The sequence below is a fragment of the Takifugu rubripes genome, chromosome 6 (assembly GCF_901000725.2).
Source record: "Takifugu rubripes chromosome 6, fTakRub1.2, whole genome shotgun sequence".
NCBI classification, from domain to species: Eukaryota; Metazoa; Chordata; class Actinopteri; order Tetraodontiformes; family Tetraodontidae; genus Takifugu; species Takifugu rubripes.
In genome coordinates, this window is record NC_042290.1 from 8,752,902 (window position 1) to 8,766,386 (window position 13,485).

Sequence of the window (13,485 nt, forward strand, 5' to 3'; positions counted from 1 at the left end):
GATATAGCTTTAATCCAGCATAATCCAAGAGGGAGGATTTCAAGACTAGATTCTTTTTCAACGAATTAACGCGTACACCAGCAAAGTTTACAATAGCATGAAAGTGACGTGAGAATAATGAAGCATTGTAAATAAATGGTGCCGCTCCGGTTGAAATGAGCCGCATGATCCATTGGCTTCGTATGGGAGAGAAATCCTCTCAACGATTCGGGGAGTGTTTGCCAACAGAACCGATCACGTTCGGTGACCTCCGACAGTCGATCCAAGATGGCCGCCTGAGTGAAGAATTTACAAATCTCCAACAAAACTAATCCAGCGGCTGATGTTCGCGTCTCTGCAAACTCTGGGGACTCGACGGGGGAAAGTGAGACACCGGTCGGCGGGGAAATGTGTCGTATTCCCACGCAGAATGTGGTGATATTTGTTTGCGGACGCCGGAGATATGGAATAAAACAGCCCTGGTAAGGAATCCAGAAACATACCTGGTCAGCCCAGAGTAAGCTAGCTCTATTAGCTTGCCGAAGACTCCAATATGAAGCCAGAGGCTGCGATTAAATGGGGTTACACCCGCTCCCATCACATTCATTCGAGGTGACAAACAACAGGTTGTTGGTAAAATGATGATCCGGAGCGTTAAACTCTTGTCCGCAAGCCCCTCTGCGATTAAGCCCGAAGCTCAAGTATTATCAGCGTTGTCCACAAAATGTAAATGCTAACGCTACCCGGCTGCTAACACTGCTGGATTAGTCTACACTTGTGCCCTCTGAGTTATTTAATCCCGTATGATTATTTTTCATATCTTTCAATCGTTGTGCACCGCCGCTCTCTTTTACGTCGGTGTTGATAAATGCAAACACCGATGAGTTCAGATCCGGATATAAGGTCTAAAAGTGGCATAAAGAGTGAAGGCGTCGAGACGTCCGCGGATGAGTGAAATCCGTCACCTACGAACTTCGTGGCATGTTTTTCTGCTTTAGAATGGGATGGTAAACATTATTAGCGGATGTTGTCGGTTGCTATTTAGCATGTTGATCCACATTTGACCAGCAGGGAATTTGAGCAGATCATAAAAGGCTGAGTTTGCTGCTGAGTGCCTGCACATGCAAGCGTTGGCTGGCAATAGCTCTGTTAATTCTACCTCAAATGACGGAGTGACACTCTGATTTTTAGAGAAGTTGCAGGTCTTCGGATAAGATTTGATTTCATTTGTCAAACTGACTTCCTCATTCCCATCCACGAGTGGACAGGATTATTAGGAAGTGTGAGACGGCAGCACCCAGATGGACGAGGACGCAAAGGAGAAGTTCTGCTCTGGGAGTCTGTGGACGTGCAGGAGGTGTTTGCTCTTTGGTGTTTTGGCAGGCTTCAGACGATCCTGCCTCTCTGAAAAGCGCCGCCGCAGGGCCCACATCAGTTGATTCGTCTGCACAAGTTTCTACGGTTCATCACATGCACAGTCACGTCACGCTGAACGAATGGACAATTTTCATGTTTGGTTTTTTTTATTACATCAACTTGATGAACACAAAAACAATACAAAGGGAATTGAATTGCGTTGCGGCCAGTGCCTAGCAACATCTATTCTTTACTTAAAGCACTTCAGTAATTAAAATGTAAATAAGGCACTCTTTAGAGCAAGTTAATTAGGGGCTGTTGCCCATAATAATCCCTGCTGATTGATGGTATTCTGTTAATGGAGCTGCTGTGTTCAGTAAATGCTTGAACTTTTTACAGTTATGTGTATTTTAACTACATAATGGTCCAATGTAAAGAACATTCTTGTATATAAAAGCTACTCACTGGCGTTGGCTCATCGATTGGTTTCCTATTAAAAGATTGTTTTTTACTTTTACTTGATGTGATAGTTTTAAAGCTCACAGACCACTTTTTTACATGCTCGTCAGACTGGATTAATGTGTCAACAAGTGACCTGAATGGCTTTTCTTAAGGAGAGTTTTACATTAACACAGAAACTGGTGGCGCTGCGCTAGCTGACAAAAAGCGTTGCATGAATTTGTGCTTCCATTTTGTGCCTCTAATGTTCTGACATTCCATCCTGTTTTTTAGGAATTAGAGAGGGTATCGGGCCCTCTGCGGTAGAGCAGCATGGACAGTTTCTTTAAGGCGGCTGTGTGTGATTTGGACAAACTCCTTGATGACTTTGAACTCAATACAGGTAAATGAAGTTTGCAACATTATGAACTTTACAACATTATGGACTGTGCTCATTGTGTCTGCCCGTCTCTTCTGATTTTTTTTTTTATAATGCCATATAATCTGATAAGTCTACCTCTTTTCTTTTCCAAATATCTGTTTTTCCTGGCAGAAGAGCTTGAGTGCAAGCCGGTGTTCCTGAAGCCTTCTGCGTACCCCTTCTACTCTCTGGGCTCTCAGTGTTTACCCTCTGAGCCCCCCTCTGCCCCCCTTAACCTCCCTGACCTCAACTCTCTTCATTATGGCTCTGCCAGCAGTCTTCCCGACAGCTCTGGCGGTCGGAGCCATTGCAGCGCCGATGTCAGGGAGGTCAAAGGTCAACCCCTTACCACAGTAGATCTTCTCTCATCTGTGGATCGCAGGCCAGCTAAGAGCGCCGCTCCCCCCTGCCCGGATAGGGCTCTAAAGCCCGTGTGCGACCTTGTGAACGACACCAGCTCGGCCATCCTGGTCAGGGCCAACAGCCACGATGCTTTCAGTGAGCTGGATGCGGCAGAGAAGCAGATGGAAGAGGAGGAGGGCCTTCTTGTGGACTTTGATTGCCCTGTGGTTCCTGGACAAGGGGAACAGCAAGGATGGCTGAACCAGAGTGCTGACAATAACGAGGAGCACGTGTCTGCAGAGAAGAACGACCTGCTGGGGTTGAATTCCCACGAGCCGAATGGCGAATACTCCGCTTCACTGAGTCTGCTGGATGTGATTCTTCCTGCAGCGGTAGAGAGGAGTTCCGAGTCCACGGGTGTTCCACAGTCACCAGCAACCATTGCGTTGGCTCTTCAGGAGGAGCTCAAGGATGCGGAGGCGACTTGTGCGAAGAGACCAGTCAGTAACTCTGACTGTTGTGAACCACATGGATCTCTGCCTGGTTGTAGCATTGAGGGAGTTACCACCTCAACCACTAAGGAAGAGGAGTCACAAAAAGCCTTGAATGGAAGCGACACAGAGCCTCCTGAAGTCTTAAAAGCGGAGAACTCAGACAGTGACCCGGTTATCTTATCATGCCTGCCTTTAGCTGTGTCTCTATGTGGAGCTCTGGTGAACCCAGTGACCGTCAAAGATGATTCCGAACAGGCCACAAAGGAGCTTGGAGAGGCAGACGTCTCTGAGAGCACTGAAGCTGACGCTTCGGCAGCGTTGGGAGCTGGAGAGGACGGGTCCTGTTCTGAACAGCCCGTTCATTCGTCAGATCCTGTCGGCCAGGCGGTTGTCGAGGGCAGGGTGTCGCCAGAGGAGCAGCGTCCCAGTCTTGAACCTTCTGCCGTCGTCCCCTCTGCCGACCTTGTTTCCTGCGAGTGCACCAGCCCGTCCGAACCGTCAGAGTTCGGCTTTGAGTATCTGCCCGAGAGTGACCAGGCTGAGCTGCTGGTCACCGACGAGGAGCTGGATGCATTCCTGCAGGCGCACGCCGAGGCAGAGCAGGGTAGCAGGGTTTCCTGTTGCTCGGGCTCTGCGGAGTTAAATGGGCCCGAGAGACTCAAGGAAACGGATCAAGATCCGGAGAGCAGACCCGAAGCGGACCTGAGGAGACGTGGCAGTGGACAGGAGGACGTGGAGGGTCTGCTGTGTCCAGAAAGTGACAAAATATTACGTGTGGAGGGAACCTTGAACTCTGGTGCTCCATCAGCATTGCAGGATCCTTGCACACCCTGCGATGATGAATCCGATGTCACGTCACTATTAAGCCATTCTTCAACCAGCAACACATTACAGTCCCAGCACAGAAGCCCAAACCACCAACCCTCCTATGGAGGAGCAAGACCTAAACAGCTACACTGCCAAACCTCTAGACCTCCACCAGCAGGGGAAGAAGGAGAGGACCAGGCTCAGGGGATCAGCGGAGCTACAAAGGACACCAACGTAGCAGAGGATGGCGAGATGTCACTGACCAGCCCGAGTCTCACAGGGGAGCATTCCAACTCTTTCCATTCCACCCCGGAGCACGAGGAGTACAGCGTGGGGTTTGATGAGCTTTCAGAACCCCCACCTTACCCCGGGGAGCCACCAACGGATGGTGCCGGGCCGGCGGGTAGGAGGAGTGAGGGAGCAGAGGAGCTGGGGAGCAGGCAGCCTTCGTGGGTGCCTGACTCGGAAGCTCCCAACTGTATGAACTGCAGCCAGAGGTTCACTTTCACTAAGAGGCGACATCACTGTCGAGCATGTGGAAAAGTGAGTGTCGTAGATGTGTTCGAGTTCATAGAATAGATCGTTTTCCTTTTTCTTCTTAAAAACTTTAGAAATTAGCCAACATCACCACTTTTCATCTTATGTTTTATGAATATTATTATGCTAAATATAGCCTACAGGGTTTAAATAGGTATTTCAGGGATGAGGGCACATAACAAAAGGTCTGATTGTCCAGCAGGATGTGGTATTATGGTCTGAATAGAAACCAAACCACTAAAATAAGGTTGAGATATTTTCATGTTCAGCGGCATTAGAGAGGAGATTAATTTCAAATGTATTTTCATTTGTCTGTCCTTTTATTGGAACTACACAAACCTCTTGTGGGGATCTAATCACTTCTATGCAAGAGAATCCGTCGGTACATAATGACTTTATAACGACATTGTGTGCGACATCTCTGTGATGAACGTCCCCGTGTGACCGGCGGACGCTGCGCCACCATCTGCCGCTTCCACCGGCCAGCTCTCCCATGTCCTGTCGGCTTTTTTTCCTGTCTCCAGCACCAAGGGTCCCGCGCGATGTGAAACGGGAGTGAAAGTGGTGTGCACTGGTTTCCCCGGCGTTTAAATGAAAGAGATTAGAACCCAGAGCCAGTTTTAGCACAGTGGATTTGCAGATGTGGGGCGCATGAGACAGCAGTTTTTTCAGTCCAGATTTACTGAGCTGCACTGGCTAAAGATAGACGCACTTCCTCTCAAGATCAGTGATTTACAAAGCATTCAAGGGGACAGGTTTTATTTCACATTGAGGTCTAGATGGGGGAACTGACTGCTATAAATTCTGCTGTATGATTGTGTTGTGTGGATTTATTGCTGCTGTGCATTTGATTGTGCGCTCTCTCTCCTCTGTGGCAGGTTTACTGCGCCGTGTGCTGCAACAGGAAGTGTAAGCTCAAGTACTTGGAGAAAGAGGCTCGTGTGTGCCTCATCTGCTTTGATTCCATAAACAGAGGTGAGGCCCAAAGTATGCCCAGGTTTATGCAGGTATATGCCAAAGGTCAACTCCCAGCGAGCATGTTTGCAGATGTGATTTCTTGTGTTCATTCTTCTATTTTATTTCCATTGCAGCAGAATAGGATTAGTTTTAGGATAGATTTAGTTTTGGATAGATTTCTGCCATTTTTACTTTGTTGGACTATTTTGTAGTTGTTCCCTTTAGAAGAGACACCAGCATATTTATGGTGATGCAGAATACACCCAAACTAATTCCACTAGACATCATTCCTCAGTTTCATTCTTCCATGGGTAGAAACTAAGAAAATGGGCCAGTCTCTGTTGGTGTTTTTCAGATGGCTGGTGGCTGTGGTTTGTGTGTTTACATAGTAAAGACTGCAGCATGGTCAGAGAGAGAGATGGGAGGGCCAATAATGGATGGATGGATGGATGGGTAGAGGGAGGGAGGAGAGTTATTACAGGACTCTGGCACTCATCCTTGATTGTGTGCCTGAGCTGCAGGACCTGCCCGCAGCCCCCGTGTAATGCTCACACGTTGTGTCTAAATTAAGACAAGGGGGGAGAAAAAAAAGCTGATCCAATTTTTGCAGCCGGTTCACACTGGAGCAGTGTGACGTATGCTCCCCCCCCCCCGTCACCTCCTTTTCTTCTCCTCCCGACTCTCCACCTTCTCGATCAGAGCAGCTTGCCGTATGTGAGGCTCACGGCAGGCAGTCTGACCCAAAGCTAACAGGCTACTGCAGCTAAAAACATCTCCATGGACATAAGAGAGGAGCAGAGAACCGGGAATGGGAATGTTTTAAGTTTGAATGAGGAGTAAACTTGCAACTATGTAGGTTGGGTGGATGTTAAAAGAGGAGTCATGAGGTAAGATGAATCAATGCTCTTGATATGCAGTCTGACTTTACTGCAGCAGGATTTTTCTTACTGTATTTGTAAGTCATTCGGCTGTGACACACCTTATTAGCTAAACTTAGGATGTGGATGAGTCAGTGTGTTACTGACGACCTCAAATGGGATCACAGATGGATTATCTCTAGCTGTTCCTCTGCCTTTTCCTTTTGTGTTGCTATTGTAATAGTCTGTAAGTACCTGGAGATTTTATCCGGGGATCAGGTTGTTTCCTCGTGGCTGCATGTCTGCTATTTTGAGCTATACTCTAGTTCTTCAGTGCATGACAAATCAATAAAGCTGTATTGGACTTCGTCCATTTAGCCATGCCAATATCTCCTGTGAAAGAATGAGGAATCGTGCCTGTCCTGTGTGCGGCGACCTTCGTTCTTCTGCGCCACATCATTTAAACGCCAGGGTTGAGTTATAAATCTCTGATCTTGCTGCTCCAGCCATCACCAGTCCTTAAACTGGCACCAGGAGCTACAGGAGGGTACTGCTGCGTCAGACTGTGTTTGGGTTCTGAATCAGCTAGTTTGTTCTGGGGAGCGTTGGCATGCTCCAGCGCTGCACCTCCCTTATGGGATGTATATTCCTGGCTCCCTTCAGGTATCGTCATCTTTAATTCACACTGTGCTTTAGATAAACGACCAAATGCCAATTTCTCAACCTTTTGTAAAATCACACAAGCGTGTCAGAGAACCGGCCAGGAAATGAAACAAGAACATCTCTGTTCATTTATTAGTAAAAAGAAAATGATTCTGTGAGCAGAAAGACTTGCAGGCATATCATGTGAATGTTGTCTTCAAAAGAATAGAGCTATTCAGCTGCATCGGACTAATCTGAAACTACATTAATGGCTAAATTTAAAAAAAGTACTTTGAGAGGCGAGCCTTTCTTTTGACCACTGAAATACTTCATAAGGTATAAAAATAGTTCAAATCAAGACTCCTCTGGAGTGACAAAAGGTTGTCGTATTTTAGAGTGGAGCTTCCATGCCTGTGTTTATCCATCAGTCATGAGGTAAAAAATAAAAATTTAATCGTAGTGAAGATATGAGTGTGCTAAAATTAAACCCATCTCTTTCCTTGTAGCTCAGGCCCTGGAGCGCATGATGAGTCCTGTGGGTCCCAGTCCGAATCCCAACATCCCGTCTGAGTACTGCAGCACCATCCCGCCTCTGCAGCAGGCCCGAGCCGCTGGCACCCTCAACTCTCCCCCGCCGACGGTCATGGTGCCCGTGTCTGTCCTCAAGCACCCAAACGACAGTAGGATCGCTCTGAAATCCCCAAATACCCCATCCTCACTCCACTTTGATCAGTTTCCTTAAATCAATATATCTTCAGGTTGTCCTCGTGAACAGAAGCGTGTCTGGTTTGCTGATGGCATCTTACCCAACGGGGAGGTGGCAGATACATCCAAACTGTCCGTGACGAGCCGCAGAGACTCACAGGAGTTCAGCAGCGTCACTCCTGACCAACCAGCAGTAAGGGCCCCCATCAGAACTCCTCAACCCCACACTCACAAAGTCCAGAAAATAAACTACATCAACCCTTTGATTCCAGCCCAGTTCGGCAGAGTTGGAGGGTGTCGATGGGGGTTCCTCTTGTCCAGAAGGCCCGGGGGCTGCAGAGGTCGTCCGACCGCCGCTGTCTGGACCCTGGGACTACGCCCTGCTTTGTGGACTCGGCTCTTCGGTGGAGAAAGTACCCAGTCTGCTGCCAAATAATGAGGAGGAACTCCCCCCTCTGCTCATCATCACTGGAGAGGATGAAGCAGGAGGTGGGTGTTTCTAACAAGTAGACAAGGCCGTGTGTGGAAGAGTTCCAACCCAAACAATCATTTGTTCAGATGTTCTGGTGGAGGAAAATCCTGCTCCCTGTCAGATTTTGCACCTATTAGCCGAGGGAGGACCCCGACCTCTGACCTTTGCCCTGAATGCCAACCTGCTTGTTAATGTCAAACTGGTTACATGTGAGTAGAAAACATCCCAACGCTCATTTTGACCAGACAAACAACCCAAGCAAGTGTTTGCAACACCGGGTTCATTTGGGCCAGCAGGTTCCGGTCGACAGTGCTGGTGTTTCGGCTCCACCGGGCTGCAGGCTCTGGGTCAGAAAGAGCTGGTGTTTTTGTTGGAGTGTCTGCCAGATGAGAAAGTGCTTCCCAAAGACCTCTTCTCACTATATCTCAACATTTACCAGGAAGCTCAGAAAGGTGGGCGGCCTCACGGGGCCTGTCTCATTATTCACGTGAAATGGTGGCGTCACCATCATGTTCTCGTGTTTCAGGGAAGTTCTTGGAGGAATTGGACAACGTGACATTCACGAGCACGTTCCTGGGCAGTAAGGACCACGCCGGAATGCTCTTCTTCTCTCCTACCTATCAGCCTCTGGATGGCCTCACTCTGCCCTCCCAGCCTTTCCTGTTCGGCTTGCTCATCCAGAAACTGGAGGTGCCCTGGGCTAAAGTCTTTCCAATCAGGCTCCTTCTGCGGCTCGGAGCTGAATACAACGGTCTGTTTCAGACGCGTGCTATCGTCTCTGTCCTTATGAAGAGTTTCTCTCCAATTAAAGCCGAATTGAAAATGCTGTTTAAATGCAAATATACGTCACAGTTTCTGGAGTGTGCATAGAAAACTGAAATGACTAACTGAGCATTTCTGTCCAAATGATCAGTGTGGTTTGTCGTTTTATTCGTCAGTTGGTTTATAAATGCTTTCTACCCGACTCAATTTCAGCTGTCAAGTGGTTGACGATCTGGTTTCTGTCTGTTTTGCTGCAGTGTATCCGACTCCACTGATAAGTGTCCGCTTTCGAGAGTCCGTGTTTCGCGAGACGGGCCATACCATCATGAATTTACTGGCTGTAAGTACTGAAGCGCCTGCTGTCAATGTGTTTTTTGCCCGTCATCATTTACTTTGCGGCGCTAATTCCTCTGCAGACACTTCGTTAAGCAGTTGAGTGCGTCCTGACTGTCGTTAATTCATCTTCAGGGTCAGACAATTCCCTCGATACGAGGACTGTTAGCGACACGCGACATTTGAGATGCGATTAACTGTGATTTCCTGAGAGGAACTCTGGTGCAGTGTCACAGCATGCTGAGATTGAATCTTGTGCGGACAGGACCTGAGGAATTACCAGTACAGCCTCTCTGTGGTGGAGGGTCTGAGGATCCACATGGAGATGGGTCACATCTATATCGACATTCCAAAGTCAAGCTACAGCGACGTAAGGCTGCCCTAAAGATACACTTCAGTACGTTCTCTAATGAGAAATGATTTCTATTTTCACCGGTGTTTGTCCTGCAGATGCAGAGGGTCGTAAATGTGTCCAACGAACACGTCATCAGCATCGGGGCGCATTTTAGCACAGAGGCCGATTCTCACCTGGTGTGCTTCCAGAACGAGGAGGGAAGCTACCAGACCCAGGCCAGCAGCATGCCCGGGAAGACCCGCACAGGTGAGCTATGCTGGCTGCTGGTCACTCTGTATCTCCACGATACAGGAAATTAGTGTTTGAAACCTCGTCAATCTGTGGTCACAGTGACTGGAGCCAGTTTCGTGGTGTTCAACGGAGCCCTGAAAGCCTCCTCTGGCTTCATCGCCAAGTCCAGCATTGTTGAAGGTAGAGTTAATCAACAATGAGACTCCAGCTTAGTCAATGTTTGTTCTCTGAGCAGCGTTCGTGTTTTCGCCACAGACGGTTTAATGGTGCAAATTCCTCCCGAGACCATGGAGTCCCTGCGCACCGCCCTGAGGGAGCAGACCGACTTCCACATACCCTGTGGCAGGAACGACGGAGGGGAGGTCCGGGAGAACGTCACTGTCCGCTGGGTCGACTGGAGTTCACCTGTCAACAGAGGGTAAAATAACTGCCCCAGAACACACACACACTTGCACAGACAGTGTGTTTCCACGGCTGTTTACACTGTGACACCACGCAAACTCCACTGACTTTCATAGAACTTCAAACTTTCTCAAATATTTATTCTGTTTGAGTGTTTTATGCGTAAATGGTTGGAGTATTTTCAGAGTTTTCCTAAACATGTATCACACACACGCTGACCAGATCCGGTCCAATATTACCAGCCATTATTACTGGTGTGACTGGGTTTTTCTGCAGTAAAACCAGTGGCGTGGATGGGAGGCCTCTGGACGGCGTGCGCAGCGTGCGAGTGCTGCAGGACACCGACTTTGAGTCGGACGGACGAACCATCAGGTGCACCGAGGTGAGAGCCGCTCCCGAATGAAACCAACGTTTGCAGCGAAGTGTCTCGCTCTCACACTCCGGCGCCCGCGTCGACGTCCCCGCAGGTGTTTTACCAGCTCAAAACTCTGGACCGCAGCCTCGAGTCGGTGCTGTCGTCCTGCAGCGGCTTCCAGAAGGAAATCGCCCTGGCGGCCTGCAGCGCCCTGACGCCTCATCTCGCCGTTCTCGCCTCCGCTGGCATCAACTCGCTCTCTCTCCGCATCTCAACGCAGGCTGACATGGTAGCGCCGCCGCAAACCCTGAATCGCTGTTTTTAAATCGCCTTTCTCAGCCAGGACCAACTTTCTTCTTCTCTGTCCTCTTTAAGGTGGAGTACCAGGCCGGCTGTGGGGGCCGGCTGCTGCCCCAGCGTTACATGAACGAGCTGGACGGCGCCTTGATCCCCGTCATCCACGGAGGTAGCGCCAGCGTGCCCCAGACTGCCATGGACATGGAGTTCACGTTCTACATCACACACTCCATCTAACGCGCCACAGTGTGTCGGACTCTACGAACAAAAGGTAGCAGACAGAGACGCTGCTGTCGGCCCCACGACAGCGTCCTCCCTCCAGAGGCAAGATTGTGAACTTGGTGTGGTGGACTGTCTGTGAAGGAACTTGTTTAATCGACATTTTTGTGCTCACCAAAGCTGCTTTAATAGACGCGTAACACTAAAGGAAGACGTGCAGCCAGTCCAGATTGTGTTTTCTCCTGCTCTGCCTTCCTGACTCTTCGCTGGAGCGCCTCAGTGAATGTTTCCCCGCAGACACTAGAGAAGAAGTGTCCCTCTGGATGTTTTGAATATATTTTATTATTACTGAATGAGGTGATGAATGAACCCAGCGCAGTAGGGGAGACGCACGTGATCAGGTGCTAGTGAGAATAGCCACCACTGGGGTTCGAAGGAGGTCAGATCTCATATGAGAGTCGGGAGCCTCCTGTGAAAATATCCCTCTGTCTTTGTTCTCAGTCGTTAACTGACAACACTTAATGAACTCATTGGTTGAAATGTGTTAATTTGCAAAATCACCGTTCAAACTTGTTTCAGAACAAGCATTGGATGACAACATTTAGGGTTCACATATTTGAAAAATGGTTCAAATCCTCATTTTAATGTCAAGCAAAATGTGAAATCACACCTCATCAGGGAGTCATCAGATTAAAGGAGAAACCCACTCTGTTATGTTCCAGCTTTAATTTAATGCCAATGACTTTTCTGGACTCACCGACACGATGTGTTTCTAGAGTGATCAGAACTTTGTTTCACAGCGGATCATCTCACAACTTTTCCTCGTTTCAAATGATTTGTTCAAAACTGGCAATTTTTATTTCTTCAAGTTCCAAGAATAAGTGGAAAAAACGGACTCTTATTAGCTCATCTCGAAGCTCAGTCAGGTGTTTATTTAGAACACGTGTTGTTGGTCTCCCAGAGGTCAACGGCAACCTTCTCAGGACCCCAGAAAATGTATTATGAGTGTTATAAAAGTGTTTTCACAGCAGCTTTACTTGGGGTGGATGAAAACTTTACTCTTTCATTTACCTCACCTGTTTTCTCCTTCCTCATTCCACAGCCCATCAGAACTTGTCCACAGTCCTTTTCTAAGAAGCATCCTCATTAGCCTTCCCATATGTGTGCAGAGAATCGTATGTCTGGAACTGTTTTTAATTGAAGCTATTTTTCTCATTGTTGATGGACAGAATATTCTTATTTTTAATGAGGACATAATCTATGTTTGTTAATGCAGTCGGGTCTTTTTTGTTTGGCTTGTGCAGGGAAATATAGAAATGTTCAAAAGGAGTTTTATATCTTCCATTAACCCTCCAGTTCTCGCATTGGATCACAATTTAACTGACATTTTAAAGCAAACATTCAATACTAACATCACTAAACCAAAGTAGCGAGCAAATATAAGGAACTTTACATGTTTATTAGTGTGAAAACTTGATCTTCAGCAAATAGACTTTAACTAATCATAAAATAATTAAAGATCACCTTAATAAATCTACCTGCAAAGGTCAACATCATTAGCTCTTGGCTGCAGTACCTCCCCGTGGCCGCTAGACGCCGCTCACGTCACCACTGCGACACTACTCATCTGATCTACTCATCAAATATATTTTTATCCGTCTCTCATGACCAGTTGTCCAGTTTTAGAGCTCTGTTCACCTCATCCTTCTCTCTGTTTGTGCCTCTTCATCTCATCTTTCACTTTTGGGGTTTTCCAAATGAGTTCTGCAGTTCTGAACACCCCCAAGATGAAACGTCATTATCGCAGCATCAACTTACCCCAGTTTGATGCTTAAATGGGGGCAAGTCAACATATTTCACCTGCTGTGCAAATAAGTTCCCAACCTCGATCGATCACTCAAGGACGCGATTGATCTTGACAAAGTTCATGTCTGATATCTCCTGCCTGTGCAAAAACACATTGTTCCGGCTCATTTCGATTTTTATTTTGGACCAAATCTCAGTTTAGAGGCAATCAAAAATCTTCCTGCGTTGATTCAAACTAAATGCCATTATGTCGAAATGACTCGTGCGTTAATCTATTTATTCAAAAGCACCAGCTTTATTCTGGGTGATCTCTGGCTCCTGATCATGTATTTAAAGAATAAAATGAGTTTTATGGAAACTGCTGACCATTTCTTTTCCGGTCAACTTTGTATTTTCCTGCCATAAAATTTGCCTACTGGGAGAAGTGATAACACATTTCCCAGTATGTCCAGTTCTGACATCTAAACCAAACTGGGCAATGGATCGTTTAAGGGTCAAATGTTCTTTGATTTCAAAGCAATCTACTCTATTAAAACTTTATTACATTGTACTACAGCTTCCCTCTATATCACTTTTAGCAATAAACTGCAACCGGCCAGAAACCCAAGGATTACAAACGGCTTTTTATGGTTTAGGTTTAATGTGAGGATGTTTGCGGGAATCAGTGGTTCTCAGCAAAGGATGAAAGTCCACCTGTGCGTGTGTGTGTGCGTGCGTG

At 47.4% G+C, this 13,485-nt stretch overlaps 1 protein-coding gene across 4 annotated transcripts; it reads left to right on the forward strand.

Moving 5' to 3' along the window:
- The first annotated feature begins 221 nt into the window (after positions 1-221).
- Positions 222-13,317, forward strand: zfyve16 (zinc finger, FYVE domain containing 16). 4 transcript variants are annotated; one of them, XM_029837820.1, is made up of 19 exons: positions 222-461; positions 1,248-1,336; positions 2,068-2,176; positions 2,327-4,380; positions 5,253-5,349; positions 7,337-7,510; positions 7,589-7,728; positions 7,808-8,024; positions 8,094-8,216; positions 8,304-8,459; positions 8,534-8,758; positions 9,027-9,109; positions 9,368-9,472; positions 9,553-9,703; positions 9,788-9,868; positions 9,944-10,106; positions 10,367-10,472; positions 10,558-10,734; positions 10,821-13,317. In XM_029837820.1, exons 3-19 carry the CDS (start codon positions 2,107-2,109, stop codon positions 10,977-10,979), a joined length of 4,281 nt encoding a protein of 1,426 aa, XP_029693680.1. In that variant the 5' UTR covers positions 222-461; positions 1,248-1,336; positions 2,068-2,106; the 3' UTR covers positions 10,980-13,317. The 4 variants fall into 4 exon arrangements, with proteins under 4 accessions (XP_029693680.1, XP_029693678.1, XP_029693679.1 ...); XM_029837818.1 differs by having other exon boundaries at positions 222-1,336; XM_029837819.1 differs by having other exon boundaries at positions 1,248-2,176.
- Positions 13,318-13,485: the final 168 nt, after the last annotated feature.